This window comes from Coregonus clupeaformis, chromosome 27 (assembly GCF_020615455.1).
Source record: "Coregonus clupeaformis isolate EN_2021a chromosome 27, ASM2061545v1, whole genome shotgun sequence".
NCBI classification, from domain to species: domain Eukaryota; kingdom Metazoa; phylum Chordata; class Actinopteri; order Salmoniformes; family Salmonidae; genus Coregonus; species Coregonus clupeaformis.
The window spans coordinates 2,223,721-2,240,468 of record NC_059218.1 but is presented as its reverse complement, the minus strand read 5'-3'; the positions used below and the strand labels follow the sequence as shown (position 1 = coordinate 2,240,468).

Here is a 16,748-nt window from a genome sequence, read left to right as displayed (position 1 = left end):
CATGCCCAAACTAATTGAGGCTGTTCTGAGGGCAAAAGGGGGTGCAACTCAATATTATGAAGGTGTTCCTAATGTTTTGTACACTCAGTGTAGTTCATCGCAAACGCGGTCACATTAGATTAGAATTACGTCATTTAGAGCAGTGGGCCTGCAGGTCCAATTATACAACTACAGAAAGACAACTGACGAATTTCCATAAAGTCTACATTTATTTGTGTTTACGGTGGAGAAAATGAGTATATTCAACAAAAGATGACAATTGTAGAAGTTGTGCTAAATGATCACGTAGATAGGACTAAGGATTTTTGTTAATTGGTTTAAGAACATTTTCATTTCTGTTACATGAATATAGAGCGACACTAGTTGATGGTGTAGATGGGCAGATTTAAGACACAGTGGAATGCAAGTCTGGGCTGGGACTCTACTGTTAGGGCAGAGGACATCCCAAATCAACACTTGAGACCCTACTCCTTTCCCTAGACACTTCTAGATAGCCTCCTAGACCTGACAAGTGGTGTAAATAATATGACAGAAACTATTGTAGTATTATACTGCTTACACAAATCAGGTCTGTTTAGATTTATTAGGGGCCTTGAGGAGGGGGTTCGGGTTTGACTTGGGACTCGAGGATTTACAGCCAATGTACAGGGATATAGTAATGTGTAGCATGTATAAGATAACAAAACAATAAATGTACATAACTAAATACAGTATAAAAGGAGAACAGAACCTAAACTCAGAACTGACACTGCAGAGGGTTGCTGTTCTGCTGTATTCTAATTGCAAATTTACTTTCACTGTATCTGGTTAGCTTAGCACTCTCTACACAACTGTTTAAAACAGACAAACAAATGGAAGAGAACTGGTTCAATGATAAACATGTCAAAGAAAAGGTCTAGGGTTGACACAGTTTGGCAACATAAGGACTGCAGAAAGGCAGAAAAATAACAAAGAACACACATTATATATACTGTATATATAGATATCTGCCACAGTAATACTTGTCATGAGATGAAAGGCACAGAGCGAGTAGAGTAGGTACAACTTTCTCCTTAACACTTACACAGGATCCGTTTTCAATCCCTCTAATTGTTAAGGTTAGGTTCTGTGGGAAATAGTAATTGATCCTAGATCTATAGTTAAGGAGAATGTCTACCTGGATCACAGACAGACAGACAGATGAGCAGTCTGTACCTCAGTATAATAGCAAGGAAAATTTAAAACTACCAGAACAAAAGACATGACAACATCATTAGAAATCATTATAATACGAGCATCATGATTGTATTTTCCATAGTATCAACGATTCTTCTATCTTATTAAAAAGTGATGCTGTGCAAGATGGGCTTTCTCCTCTCCTTCCTCTCGGACAGGTCGCCACCGGAGACAGGGAGTTAAGAAAAATAAGTGTTTTCTTTTTGTCATCTGGAATCTTCTGTAGCTGACTGAGGGGAGAGGATGGGGGGGGGCATCGACTGGGGTTGTTGTCCCCAGTCTCTTTCCATGGGGTGCATCTCAATCTCCCCTCGACTCCTCTACATCTGCACTGATGTGAGAACACAGGACAGGGGAAGGCTATGTGGGAGATGGCCTCCGAATTAGCTTCACCTGTCCCAGTCTTTCACACCAGTGCAAAGGAGGTAAAGGGGACAAGGAATACTATTGAGATGCACCCCATGTCTTCCTGGTCCTCTCTCCTCTCCATCCATCCATCCATCCGTTGTTGGTCTCAGCAGGAGCAGCCGTCGCTGGAGGAGGAGGGCCGGTCGTCTCTCAGTTTGATCTGTTCTGGGAAGTCATACGTCTCCACCTCAGACTCCTACAGACACACAGAGCACGATTACACACAGCCACAAACAGACAGTGTGCACAAACAGCAAGTACAATAATTTTACCCCCCAAAAATATTCCTCTTTGATGACACAGTGTTTGACTATGACATCATGAGTTCCACAGCAACCTCAGTGAACCAGTCAAACAGGTGTTTCCCAGCCAGGGAGAGAAAGGGGGTTTCTGAACAGGTGGAGGCACTCTGCTTACCGGTGTGTAAGGGCATGTTTGGACATGTTTTACCTGTGGCTGCTTGAGGCTATATTTTGTGTGTGTACCTGTTTAAGGGCATTGCGGGCAATGGTCTGGAATGCTTGGTCTACGTTGATGGCCTCCTTAGCGCTGGTCTCAAAGTAGGGGATGCTGCTCTTACTGGCACACCAGGCCTGGGCACGCTTTGTCGTCACCTACACAACACACCATATCAGTAACACACGCCATAAGATTATTAACACCATTGTGTCATACATACTTCCTCATTTTACATGGAACTACCTGTGGCATATACACATCCTTTTAACCCTTTGACATGTACGAACACATGGGTGTGATCATTCTACAGTGGTCCCTGCAGCGTACGCTCAAACCGGTGTGATTAGAACACTTATTTAGAACGTCCAGTTACGATTGACGCAACAGTCTGTTTGAGCTGGCCACAGTTTTTTCACAGAAACATTTAGCACAAACAGTCTTTACAACATTATGTCCTCAATGTGAGCAGTTTATTTTTGGATGCAATGTTCAGACATTCACAGAAGTAGCGACAGCATAACGCAATTCTCATCCAAAACGGGAACATTTTGGTCGTAGCGCTAACTGAGGAAAGAGTGACCGAACACAAGCGGTCATATTTAGCTAACTTTCGGCTGACAGAAACCATAATATGAATGCGCTAATAGCAATTACTATTTACAATTCATTACATCACGGGTGACCTCACCAGTGATAGAAATAATTGAGTAAAACACTTTCAAAAAATCAAAAGTATTCCGACGATGGGTAGTTTGTGTGCGCCGCCATGTTTGTTTTTCGCGTTAGCCAAAGATAAGAGGTTACAAGATGAGTTGGGTCCGTTTACCTTCATTCACTTCTGGAAGTTTACTCAAAAGACGAGTGAACCATCTCTTCACCTCGTTTTGTTATAACATCTTTGGTCTGACAAACGTTTACGTGATAACCAGAATGCATTGCATGTCAACAAACATGGCACCACACATAGCTGGCAATTAGCTTAGCATTACCTCATCATAATCGATATAACCTTCAAAATAGTATTTTACAAACATCATATGTATCCATTACAATCTATGCAAGAATTGGAATGCATGATTTGTCACCAGTACTTGAAAACGTGAATAAAACAGTAAATACATTATCCTCCATACATACGGTGTGCTACAGTAGAATCAGAAACTACAATGATAACGTAATAAGGCACTCACTTTGATAGGAATGCGCAATGCGGGTGCCAGACAGAAAATGTGCCAGGGAGGAAAATGTTTGTGCTTGGGCTCTCGAAGAGAGAAGTTTGTCCGGCTCAGTAATGCCTCAAACGTAAATTGTCCGCAACAGTGAAATGGGCTACTTCTGTGTGAATTAATGAGCAGGCAGAACACACCTCAATTCAAAGTGTTGTTAGAAAATAACTTTAAATTGACAAGTTGAAACATAGACTATAGATAATTAGCAGGCAGCGTGTCTTGGTTTGAGGGCAACGTGGGTTAACTGTCCTGTTGCGTAACAATCACATTTTGGAACAGTGAGTGCATTCTGACATCACGCGCATAAAAAAAGTATAACTCACGCTGGGGCGACCGTTAAGAGATATTTGGAATGTTAAGGGATGTAGCAATCACAACAAACATTTGACCAAGGTCTGACTGTCCTGCCTACTCCCTACCACCTGCCTGTTTTGGCTCTCCAATGGACAGATACAAACAGACACACACCAACCTGTCTGTTCTCGAGGTCAATCTTGTTGCCTAGCACCACAAAGGGGAAGTTGTCTGGGTCTCTGGGGCTGGCCTGGATCAGGAACTCGTCCCTCCAGCTGTCCAGCGTCTTGAAGGTGTTGGGCGCCGTGACATCATAGACGAGCACGCAGCAGTCAGCGCCACGGTAGAACGCCACGCCCAGAGACTGGAACCGCTCCTGCCCTGCAGTGTCCCAGATCTGACAGAAGAGAAGGGGAGAGACATGTTGATTACTATGTTTTTGGCATTTTAGTGCTTTGTGTATCATTTTTTATATGTGATTACACAGAGAGGGAGACAAAATGAGAGAGAGAGAGGGGATTGGAGTGAGGAGGAAAAAGAGAAAGGGTGAGAAAGGGGGGAGACAGATTAAGATAAGATAGCATTTAGTTGTCTGTTTTTGCAACACAACTCTTTACAGGACATGGGGGAAAGAGAGAGAGGGAAAGGGTGGGAGAGGTGAAGAGAGATGCGTAAGAGGTAATAAAGAGAGGGAAAGAGAGACTGAAAACATATGACTCATCACAGAATGAGTTGCCCAATCTCTGACTTAACACACTATGACAAGCCAGCACTCATGACTAGGCTAATAACATACCAGCACGCACACACACACAAGACCCACCTGCATGGTGACCAGCCTGTCGTCCACCATCACCTCCTTGGTGAGGAAGTCAGCTCCTATAGTGGCCTTGTACTGGTTGCTGAACTTCTTATTTACATACTGGTTCATCAGAGAAGTCTTCCCAACCCTGGGGACACACACACACACACACACACACACACACTTAGCTACACATTAAGAACTGTAGCGATTGAGGGTAACAGCCAGAGAAGGGCTTTAACCGCTGACGCCCTGCACAACTACATGTGCCAGAAAGGTCCTGACTAATACACAATATCCAAAATTAGTAACATCTGGTTGTATAAACACCATGATGATCTTCTGGTCACTCACCCAGAGTCTCCGAGGATGATCACCTTCAGCAGCACCTTCTTACGGGAGGCCATCCTTCCCTGTTGACGTTATTCTTTTGAGAAAAGGCAGAAGGGACAACAGTCAACTGGATAGATTTGTAACTGGAAGTCAGTCATCAAGAAACAGCTGGCTTTTGGGTTAATTGTGATAACACACCTATTTACACGTGACACAGACTTGCTAGTTAGCTAGCTAGCTAAGACACGTTAGCAAATTAGCATACCAGCTAGCTAAATATGTAGCTAGCTAACGTTAGCTAACTTGTTGAAATGCGATAGACTGTCGATCTAGAAACCTTTAAAACGGCATAGCTAGTTAAAATCGAATTAAGTAGGCCCAACTAAAATTGTGATCTTACTAACTGCTCATAACAAAAAACGTGACCTTAATGTTACCAGGCAGGCAGTGTAGCCAGAATAGATTCTGACCCTACTCTTGCTTACAGCTGCACTGGTGTCAGATTAACCCATTCATAGACACTAACCACCTTTAGCACTGATAGAACAATGAGCCAGATGTTTCACCAGATGTATAAATCTGAAGCATCCGGTTAGCATTTCCACTAATCACCAAATATAGTGATGAGAGGAAGCCCAGTTGCTGGCAGTGGGAGAAAATGGAGAGAGGTGGATTTTGGCCGTCATTCTGCTAATTTTGTCATAGATGAAACATTTGATCTCAATACAGTTTTCTGTTCCCAAAACTAGAATCTGTTACGAACAGAGTGGACTAAGTTTTGTAGACTTTACCCTTTGCCAAAGTTTTTAAAAAATTGCATCGTTTAGAAAGAGTGAAAGGGCGAATTTAGTTATTGCACACGCACACTTCAGAGTTGACGTTCCCTAACGGAAATATGCAAATACATGCTAGAACGCGCCAAGAGGATCTCGCTAGCTCGTAGTTGGCTCTGCCTACTGTGAGAGAAAAATTAACATGTAAAATGTTTACCTGATTTGTTTAATATTAATAGTTAACTGTCCCCTGTAGCTCAGTTGGTAGAGCATGGCGCTTGCAACGCCAGGGTTGCGGGTTCGTTTCCCACGGGGGGCCAGTATGAAAATGTATGCACTAACTGTAAGTCGAGAGACATTGGGTGATGATTTAAAGGTCATATGTGATACTGGTTTGAAGGCCATTTGTAATAATGATAATTATGAAGAAGTTTATAGTTCATAGCCCTATTTGTGATTCGGTCCACGGCAGAAGGAGTGGGCGTTGCCTTTCAATAAGGGTAGGCTGTCTTAAGTCTATGACCGTTTGGGTACAATTGTTTCTTCTGGTGTTATTAAGGGTAGTGATTCTAATTCGATGTGTTATTTTAAATTGGTTTTTATTTCACCAGTAGTGTTGTTTTTACACATTAATCACATTTTGAGTATTGTGTCAAAATGGGGTAATTACCAGTCCTCTGAAGGTTCTGGGATTTAAGTTTTACACACCTTGAGTGATATATAGAAGTGTATCGAGTGATATATGAAGAAGTGTATTGTTGTGTTTGTTCTGTTTTGTTTCGATACAAATCTCACCGGAATGGGTCTGCTGGATGATCGAGTTAGTGGTCTAACTTCCTGATCCTGTGACTGCGGTGAGGTCGACAGTGTTATAGGGGTGTATAAGCAAATTTGGAGAAAAAATTTCAACAGAATGTGTTGTTATTCTATTTGACATTTGTCTTAGAAATGTGTATTAAGAATATTGGTAAAAGTCATAATTGGTCATACAGTAAATGTTTGTCTGGATTTCCTGAATCAGAAATGAACTGTTGTTCTGATCTGTCCTCTCTCGAGGTTATGGTGAAGGTGATTACAGATGGTATCTAGATGCATGGAAGGGATAATTTGGCCGAGAGCGGTGTGAACCTCAAAACCCCCTATAACCGGTTGAAGTAATGGCGTTCAAAGGGCCCTGTCCTGCACCACTTCTACCGAGAAACCTGAGTCCGAGCCAGCAACCTGTGCACAGCATCCAATCGAAGCTATCAACGGCCTATTCCACGTGAAGTTCCAAAATTCTCTCATGTTGCTGGTATACTGGTTGGCAAATGGACAATACATAATAGGTGTTGAGGTGGGGCTCAGGTGAGATGGTTTGGGAAAATCAGACATTAAAATTGGGACATTATCATGGGCCATCCACTTTGAACTGTGAAGCTATCTGAAGAAGACAATGAAGAGACGCCAGAAGAATGAGTGCCTGAAGGGTGGGTCAACTATTCCCATGATTGATTTAGACTTGTCTAAAATTGTTTCTTTTGGGTATCAGGTTGATTGTGGAGGTCTATACACTGCTAAATTTAATTTAGTAATTTAGATTTAGAATGCATTAAGATACTGATCTGTAATTATAAATCGTGATGAGAAAGTTAATACTAGAATTAGGGATAATTATACTGTATGTTAATATAAATGTACATTCTGCCAGTGTCGATGTGTGCTAATTTGAGGGTTTTAACTTTGAGTGATCCAACTAATGTGAATCACTGAAGCATTGTCATTCTTAATTGGGTTATAGTATGATTTGGAAACTGAGTAATTGATTTGAGTTAGTTTATAGTATGTTAATAACTATATGAGTGAAGAATTTAATGTAATAGGGTATGACTTTGTTTAGTACTGATGAAAAATGTATCCCGATTTAGATTGCAGATCATTTCTTAAACAATATTTTAATATTTATATCATTCCCAATGAAGGATAATGTTAAGGTTGAAAGCTCAATGAACAAACAGTGGAAATAAGGTACTTGACATTGAAGGGTTTTGATTCTCTGTTTTCTTATTTTTAATAACTCATATTCTGCAACAAATGTTAGTAAGATTTGGCATGTTACTGTTCATATTTTTCCTGGAAGGAAAGTAGTCCCTTGAGAGGGGAATGTGAGAGAAAAATGTACATGTAACATGTTTACCTGCTTTGTTTAATATTAATAGTTAACAATTATATACTGTTCTACTAATGCTGTGTTTTTGTAAAGGGATGGTTTCTACTCCAGCTCCCTGCAGCTAGTCTAGGCGTGTTGTCAAGGACATGGGTTTTACTCGAGATATGGGTATCTGGAGCTGACAATTGATTTAGGGATGGCTAGGTGATAAAACCAACAGCCACATTTCATTCTATGATTAGTGGTGTGTGAAAGGGAGAATCTCCGGTCTGACTGAGCCTGCATTTTCATAGACTGAATTGGTGTCTGTAAGGTACCAGGGACAAGATCTGTTATGAATAGTTGATAAGAACCTTGTCTTAAGTGCCAAACTCTGGGTTTCATACAATAAGAACAGTCTTCACCGCAGATATTGTCTGCTGTGAATTATTCATTTCTTTCATTCAAATCCTAACCTTTTGACTCATTCCACACATCTGCTGTTTGTCATGTAGACTGAGAGAGTGTATATTTGCTATAAATGATATGTGTATTGTCTGTATGTCAGAGCTCTCGACCAGCCTCACTTACTACCTTATTAATGGGTTTTGTAATATATCCTGATTGGTGGTTGACCTTGTCTCTCCTCATTATTGATTAGAATTTCCACGACACTACCTCCTTGCTTGTTCTGCCCACTATGATTAATTTGCTTCCATTGGAAACGACAGGCTCGTTCTGAACGTTAAAAACATAAGGAACGTGTCTCATATCAGCGAGAAATAATATTTGTAAAAAAAGTTACATTACTACACACCTTTATAGACTGGTTAGCTGACGTCACAAAAACGATTGACGCTTTTATGCGGCGGCAGAAGGCGGTGTGATGTGATTCTGGACGGCAAGATAGCTAGAAAGAATGCCAAGAAGCTGCCATGTGGGGAATCGTAGGTGGCTCGTTTGAGCTAGTTTTATCTTGTTCTTGATACCAGGTCTTGTTTTGAGGCGTTTTGACTGATGTCACGTCCATGCTAATATGGCACAAATTCGCTAGTTAGCTAACCAACAACTGTAACGAGGTATTTGAGAGACAACAAGTGCTCATTTTGCAAATGTATTTATGTTTTCAATAAACATTGGAGACGAAATATAGCTTACATGTTGTCATCAATCTAAGCCAAGCCCGTCTGTTTTGCCCCATGGTTGTGCACATGTCGGTTTTGTTGCGAAACAACCAACCCGTCTATAGGGTTAGGATTCCTACACAGCCATATTTCCATGTTAACCTCTTAAGGATAAGAAACTTTTTTTTTTTTTTCGCCTAAAATGACATACCCAAATCTAACTGCCTGTAGCTCAGGACCTGAAGCAAGGATATGCATATTATTGATACCATTTGAAAGGAAACACTTTGAAGTTTGTGGAAATGTGAAATTCATAATATAACACATTAGATCTGGTAAAAGATAATACAAACAAAAAAACAAGTTTTCTATTAGTTTTTTGTTCCATCATCTTTGAAATGCAAGAGAAAGGCCACAATATAATATTGCAGTTTAGGCACAATGTAGATTTTGGACACTAGATGGCAGCAATGTGTGTTGAAAGTTTCAGATTGATCCAGTGAAGCATTGCAATACTGGACTATTAAGTTTGCTCAAATGTGCCGTATTGGTCAATTTATACATTTTCAAGTACATAACTATGTAGAGAACATACAAAACTGATATGGTAATACAAAATGTAAGTTTACACACTCCCAGGAATGTCATACATGATGGATCATTAGCTTATACACCAACTTTCACACATCTAGATGGCCGGGCGGGGTGGGTGTGGAGCCAGAGACAGAAAGGGTTCAAACTGTAGAACCCAGTTCCTACATTTGAATATAAAATTGATTTTATCAAACAAAACGATGCTACATTTTATCTCTGGGACCCTCAGGATGACAAATCAGAGCAAGATTACTGAATGTAAGTACATTATTTACCTTCAGAGGTGAATGTATCAAACCAGTTGCGGTGTTAAGTTTTTTGTTGTTGTGCACTCTCCTCAAACAATAGCATGGTATTTTATCACTGTAATAGCTACTGTAAATTGAACAGTGCAGTTAGATTAACAATAATTTAAGCTTTCTGCCCATATAAGACATGTCTATGTCCTGGAAGGTTTGCTGTTACTTACAACAGTAATGCTAATCACATTAGCACACTTTAGCTCAACCGTCCCGTATACGGGACACCGATCCCGTAGAGGTTAAAGCGTTTGTTTACGGAAAACAGCCTTTAGACAGAGGCATACCTGTGCTAATTTGGCATCTGCGTCTCCAAACACCTGTGTTTAAATGAAAGACTGACATGTTGTCACTGAAAAATACTGTTGGCGGCAACTGTGTTAAATCCGCTTAAAACAGTGTACAGTAAGTGTATATTTTGCATTAGTGAAATTATTTTGCTGTGATATGAAAGTAGAGGGCTTTATGTTTCCAGAACCATACCGCAATTGAGAACTGATTCACATTTAGCTGGAGTATTTGGCTGCCAATGCCAATTCACCTCTAAACAGAAATTGTAAAGTCTTTGGACTGTAAGGAGTAACATAATCCTCTTTTAGTCCACAATTGGGCTAGGGTCAGACAGACTTCCAGTTTAGATTAAGACACAGCGGAGCCCGCGTAATATATGGCTCCGAAAACGTACGGGGATGAGAAATGCGTTTTACTCCAAATTGTCCCATTATCCCAACTTACACCGTAACAACTGCTAGTTTTTAAGTAAACTGCAGTTTTTCCTCATGCTAACTAGCAGTAGCCACAGCAGCCATTACGAAATGGCATGTTGCGTTGAACAACAAAGGAGCTGATTGGCTTACACGGATGTTCCCCTAAATGGCTTCTGCTACCTAGCATGACAAGGACAGTTATCCGAGAAAACTATTAGTCGTTCAATCTTCTCAGTGTAATAGTTGGGATAATGAGACAATTCGGAGTATAACGCATTCTCAGCCCTGGATTGAGGTACGTTTTCTGAGCCATATCTCGCACCGGCTCCGCGGTGTCTTAATCTAAACAGGAAGCCTGTCCGACCCCAGTGCGAGTGTAGCAAGCATAGGGTCGTAATCTATTCTGGCTAGCAGGCAGTGTAGCGTATGCTAACTAGCCATCTGCTGACTGGTCACGCTGCACTGCCGACTATCAAGAACTGTCAAACAGCTAGGCTAACGGCTCATGTTGATTGATGTCAACCAAGTACGCCGATATACGACTAATATTTTGCTAACTTTACTTATTCGTCATCGAAATACTAGCTAGCTAGCTATATGGACTGTCACAGAGAACCAACAAACACTGTTCTAACGTTAGCGAGCTAGCTAGTGTAAGAAAAAATGTGTGGACCAGTTAACGTTACCTGTTCAATAGTCAAACGGCGATAATACGGCACAAGGACAAATTGAACAATTTAGTCCCTTGATTTCAGTTTGCCGGGATCACTTGTTATTTTTCAAGAAGTGAAAGTGAAAAGCCTCACCAGCTAACGTTAACTAGCTTGATACAATCTTGTCCTAACCAAGAACATCCGCTGTTGCTCAATATGGCAGTCACGAGGGGTTGACGTGTCCCCAGATCGAAACCAATGAACGCCCTTTCAATATTCGCATCACTTGTTTATTATTTTCCTATAATATGAATTGCACTCTGTATTTGACAGGTCGGATTTATTCACAGTTAACTCAAAGGGACCACAGACAAGCCAGTAGTCATAGTAAAAATGTTTTTAATCTTCATACATTTTAAAATACACTTGGTTACAATAAAAACACGAGACAATCATGTAAAACAGACCTTTTCAGACCACCTGTATTTTGTTCTGTACAACATCTCTGCTTCATTGGCTTCACCTCTGTCTGATTCTAGATCCAACCTACCATGTCCCTCTATTATCATCACCATCCTCATTTACATTATCACCAGGTCTCTTCTCCCCTACCCTCCCCCTCTCTCTCTCTCCTCCCTCCCTTCTTCCCTCTCTCCATCCTCTTAGAAGTCGTCATCATCACAGATGTCCAGGTAAACGTCAAAGGCTTCTCGGTTACAGTTGCCATCAGGGGTGAACACGTATTTATGGAACGTCCCGTCAACACAGATAGCTAGAAAAGGGAGGAATGCAGAGAAAAGGACACGTTTAAAACTATTATTACAATTTTACACTGCACGGCTTTATTGTATAAATTAAATATGTTGTATATCGTTCATTCCCACAGTACAATTAATTTTCTAGCTACATGTAGGACGATAACTATATTGATTGGTAGATATGAGACATTGCTGTCTAGTTGCTTAGAGGACTGACCGATGACAGAGTTGACGTTTTTGGAGGTGTTCTTCCCAAACGCACAGATACAGGCACACTCTGCTGGAACGGTGAAACTGGCCAATGACCACTGGCTGTCCACATACTGACCAATCACTGGGCCCACCTTCCCCACACGAGCCAATCTGTAGAGAGGGGAAATAGTGGCATGAACAAGCTATGAACAGTAAATTGTCCAATTTGGATTCGAGGTACGCACAAACACTAGCCTGGCTGCCAGTCTTTTTAGCTAAAATTCCACTCCTTGTATTCTGTGTCATCTGTCATTGGCATATGACACGGAGTACAAGGATTGGAATATTAGCTAAAATGGAACGTTAGCTAAAAAGACTTTCAACCAGGCTACACAAACACACATACAGTGGGGAGAACAAGTATTTGATACACTGCCGATTTTGCAGGTTTTCCTACTTACAAAGCATGTAGAGGTCTGTAATTTTTATTATAGGTACACTTCAACTGTGAGAGACGGAATCTAAAACAAAAATCCAGAAAATCACATTGTATGATTTTTAAGTAATTCATTTGCATTTTATTGCATGACATAAGTATTTGATCACCTACCAACCAGTAAGAATTCCGGCTCTCACAGACCTGTTAGTTTTTCTTTAAGAAGCCCTCCTGTTCTCCACTCATTACCTGTATTAACTGCACCTGTTTGAACAGGTTACCTGTATAAAAGACACCTGTCCACACACTCAATCAAACAGACTCCAACCTCTCCACAATGGCCAAGACCAGAGAGCTGTGTAAACACATCAGGGATAAAATTGTAGACCTGCACAAGGCTGTGATGGGCTACAGGACAATAGGCAACCAGCTTGGTGAGAAGGCAACAACTGTTGGCGCAATTATTAGAAAATGGAAGAAGTTCAAGATGACGGTCACTCACCCTCGGTCTGGGGCTCCATGCAAGATCTCACCTCGTGGGGCATCAATGATCATGAGGAAGGTGAGGGATCAGCCCAGAACTACACGGCAGAACCTGGTCAATGACCTGAAGAGAGCTGGGACCACAGTCTCATAGAAAACCATTAGTAACACACTACGCCGTCATGGATTAAAATCCTGCAGCGCACGCAAGGTCCCCCTGCTCAAGCCAGCGCATGTCCAGGCCCGTCTGAAGTTTGCCAATGACCATCTGGATGATCCAGAGGAGGAATGGGAGAAGGTCATGTGGTCTGATGAGACAAAAATAGAGCTTTTTGGACTAAACTCCACTCGCCGTGTTTGGAGGAATAAGAAGGATGAGTACAACCCCAAGAACACCATCCCAACCATGAAGCATGGAGGTGGAAACATCATTCTTTGGGGATGCTTTTCTGCAAAGGGGACAGGACGACTGCACCGTATTGAGGGGAGGATGGATGGGGACATGTATCCCGAGATCTTGGCCAACAACCTCCTTCCCTCAGTAAGAGCATTGAAGATCGGTCGTGGCTGGGTCTTCCAGCATGACAACGACCCGAAACACACAGCCAGGGCAACTAAGGAGTGGCTCCGTAAGAAGCATCTCAAGGTCCTGGAGTGGCCTAGCCAGTCTCCAGACCTGAAACCAATAGAACATCTTTGGAGGGAGCTGAAAGTCCGTATTGCCCAGCGACAGCCCCGAAACCTGAAGGATCTGGAGAAGGTCTGTATAGAGGAGTGGGCCAAAATCCCTGCTGCAGTGTGTGCAAACCTGGTCAAGACCTACAGGAAACGTATGATCTCTGTAATTGCAAACAAAGGTTTCTGTACCAAATATTAAGTTCTTCTTTTCTGATGTATCAAATACGTATGTCATGCAATAAAATGCAAATGAATTACTTAAAAATCATACAATGTGATTTCTGGATTTTTGTTTTAGATTCTGTCTCTCACAGTTGAAGTGTACCTATGATAAAAATTACAGACCTCTACATGCTTTGTAAGTAGGAAAACCTGCAAAATCGGCAGTGTATCAAATACTTGTTCTCCCCACTGTACATGCACAAATTAATACACTGAGAAACTCTCTCTCAAACACACGCAAACACACACATGCGTGCATCTTACGCGGAGCGTCTGTTGAGTTTAGTATCTTTGAGAGCGAAGATGTGAACAGTGCCTTTGTCACTGGAGGCACACAGGAACGAAGAGTCATGACTGAAGTTGATGCTGGAAGAGAGAGCGAGACAGACAGAGAGAGAAAGAGAAGCGTTGACACACTCAGCATCACTTCCATCTCCCCCTACTTCCTTCCTCTCTCTCTCCCCCAGTACCAGTAGAGTGTAGCAGGGTCCGTTCCTCTGCGTAGCTCCACTAGTTTGTCTCTGGTGGTAGTATCAAACAGTCTGATGAGGGTGCCCTTGCGGGAGGCCGAGGCTGCCACGCTGCCAGGCTGGTTGAGCGCCAGGCAGGCGATCTCACTCTGGTGGGCGTTGATGGTGAAGGGGGCAGACGATGTGCCAGGCTTGGTGTTGGACAGGTCCTGGAGTGGATAGAGGGACACAGAGGAGAGAGAGAGTTCAACACTGACTGGGACCTCATTGGTAATGTGAAGAATTATCAACACACACAGCGCAGTTTCGAAAGAGTCTCTAAAGTTGTGATTTAATGTATTTGATATGGGAGGGCAGATAGTCTTCAACACTAGGAATCCATAAGTCAATGAAATGACATGTGAAGGTGTGCTTATGAACAGTTTATAATCCAACATAGTTAGTATAGTACCATGCAATGAACTTTTAAATGAAATGGATGAATTACCACAAGCTGTAGACTTCCACACTTATGTCCAGGGAAGACCAGCAGCTGTTTCTCCAGACTGGGGCACAGGTCACACAGTCCTGACAGAGAGAGAGTGAGAGGGGGGCGAAATCCATACATCTATCAGATAAACATATCCATGTGTGTGTATTTGTGTGATTGTACCTTTAGGGTTGTCTCTGGTGTCAAACTCAAACAGTTTCATAGGGTTGTCAGGGAAACTGTAGACATAGATCCTGTTCTTTAACACAATGATGATCCTGAGAGAGAGAAGGGGTAGAGAGAGAAAGGAGATAGAGATAGAGTAAGTGAGGGGAGAGGTTGGAGTGAAAGAAAGCAGAGGGAGAGAAGGGTTAGTAAAACAACTACAAACAGCACACTACAGGGTGCTCTATGGGGAGTTGAGGCTTGTTCAGGAGAATGTTACTAAACATTCAGATAGTCACTCACTTGTCGTGTCTCATGTGTACGGCCAGAACAGGCTTGGTGAAGGTAAACTCCAGCACCAGCTTGTCCTTGGGGTCCCTCCCCTCCCGAGCATCATCCCAGATCAACACTAGGATTAAAACAATGCATTAGGTTTTGAATTACATGAAAACAATACATGAGAATCATTATCAAAAATGTTCTAAAATCAAAATGCAATCAGTCCAAGTCACTGACACAATTTAAACTGAGACTCAGCAATACGACATTGCCATGACCAGCACCGCAGACATTGAGATGAGCGCGATGCAAGATTTTGCTCTCACAGTCATACAGAGTATCTGCGCATGTGTAAAGTTTATCCCCGCGTTTCAACACCCTTAGTTGTTTGGAAAATCAAGTGTAATCAGTAATTAAAAAAAAATGTGGTCCGCTCATCCACTCACCTGAGATCTCAGAGAACTTGGGGTTGACTCCTCCTCCTACTACAGCCAGCAGGTTGGAGCGATGCAGCATTGAACACTGGGCCACACTACCCACCTGCTCATGGTCTGACAAGCACAGTATGATCACACACACAGTATACAGACACACAAACAGCTGATACCACAGGTCTGAATTCCACTCACCAAGGTGTCCCTTCTCCATAAGAGGCTCCACATTGTAGATCCTGACACCAGTTTCCATGGCACAACAGAAACAACCTGGGGAGGGGGGAGGTACACTGATAAATGTACACTGTCTGAAACAAGAGTAAGACTGACTAAAGTAACGTACTCTCCTACAGATCTCTGTCTGGCTTCACAAAGTAGGCTACTCTTGTCTTACTCTGGTCCTGGTTGAACTGCAGGCTGTTGACTCCTCTCGGTTGGGCCATGTTGAAGGAGTGACGTTAGGCTGATGTTACCAGCTAGTTACAGCTCAGAAGAAAACCCAGGCTTGTTTCTGCCGTATGGACAGGGCGAGGCATCCTGATTGACACAAAATAAAAGAGAAAGGAAACATCAACGACCACGGTTTGGAAGGGGCAACGTCAAAGTGTTTTGAGAAAGGAAACCTAAACGACCACGGTTTCGAAGGGGCAACGTCAAAGTGTTTTTTCCCCAAGCGAAAATAAGTTAGCTAGCCTGGTAAACAAACCCAGGTAGTGAAAAACTTAAACTAGCGTCAACTAGCTAACGGTAGCTAGCTAATTTTGAACCATGAATATGATGTTTAAAAGCTTACCATGAAGCGAGGACAGAACACGAGTTAAAGATTAAAAGCGATTGACACTTAAAATGTCTCAACAACAAAGCTACACAGTGACATAATGTTTTGTTGTTATTTCTCCTGCAGATGACGATGGCGCGTGTTTCCGGTTTCTGGCTTCGTGTCTCCAGGCCACAAACGAATTATACCGCCATCTAGCGTGCTGAAGTAAAATCGAACTGTGGATAAATGGTTGCAGCACGAAAGATTTGATCTGTGTATGTGTCTGTGTGTTTTTGCTAATGTTTAACTATCCTTGTGGGTACCAGAAGTCCTCACAACGATAATAAAACAAGGACAATTCGGACAAGTGGGGAAATTTTGTAA

The 16,748-nt window shown here is 42.1% G+C and overlaps 2 protein-coding genes across 3 annotated transcripts; both read right to left on the bottom strand.

Annotated features, from left to right (window-relative positions):
- Positions 1-190: 190 nt before the first annotated feature.
- Positions 191-11,241, bottom strand: zgc:100918 (Ras-related protein rab7-like). Of its 2 annotated transcripts, none has more exons than XM_041850611.2 (6): positions 11,052-11,241; positions 4,762-4,829; positions 4,429-4,555; positions 3,784-4,002; positions 2,109-2,237; positions 191-1,819 (listed from the first exon to the last, which is right to left on the bottom strand). In XM_041850611.2, exons 2-6 carry the CDS (start codon positions 4,812-4,814, stop codon positions 1,730-1,732), a joined length of 618 nt encoding a protein of 205 aa, XP_041706545.1. In that variant the 5' UTR covers positions 4,815-4,829; positions 11,052-11,241; the 3' UTR covers positions 191-1,729. The 2 variants fall into 2 exon arrangements, with proteins under 2 accessions (XP_041706545.1, XP_041706544.1); XM_041850610.2 differs by having other exon boundaries at positions 4,762-4,834; positions 11,052-11,240.
- A 159-nt stretch (positions 11,242-11,400) lies between these two features.
- Positions 11,401-16,545, bottom strand: wdr45 (WD repeat domain 45). The gene is made up of 11 exons (XM_041850104.1): positions 16,398-16,545; positions 15,999-16,141; positions 15,800-15,874; positions 15,617-15,721; positions 15,195-15,300; positions 14,910-15,004; positions 14,745-14,824; positions 14,258-14,466; positions 14,052-14,153; positions 11,994-12,139; positions 11,401-11,790 (listed from the first exon to the last, which is right to left on the bottom strand). Exons 2-11 carry the CDS (start codon positions 16,045-16,047, stop codon positions 11,681-11,683), a joined length of 1,077 nt encoding a protein of 358 aa, XP_041706038.1. The 5' UTR covers positions 16,048-16,141; positions 16,398-16,545; the 3' UTR covers positions 11,401-11,680.
- Between the last annotated feature and the right edge of the window lie 203 nt (positions 16,546-16,748).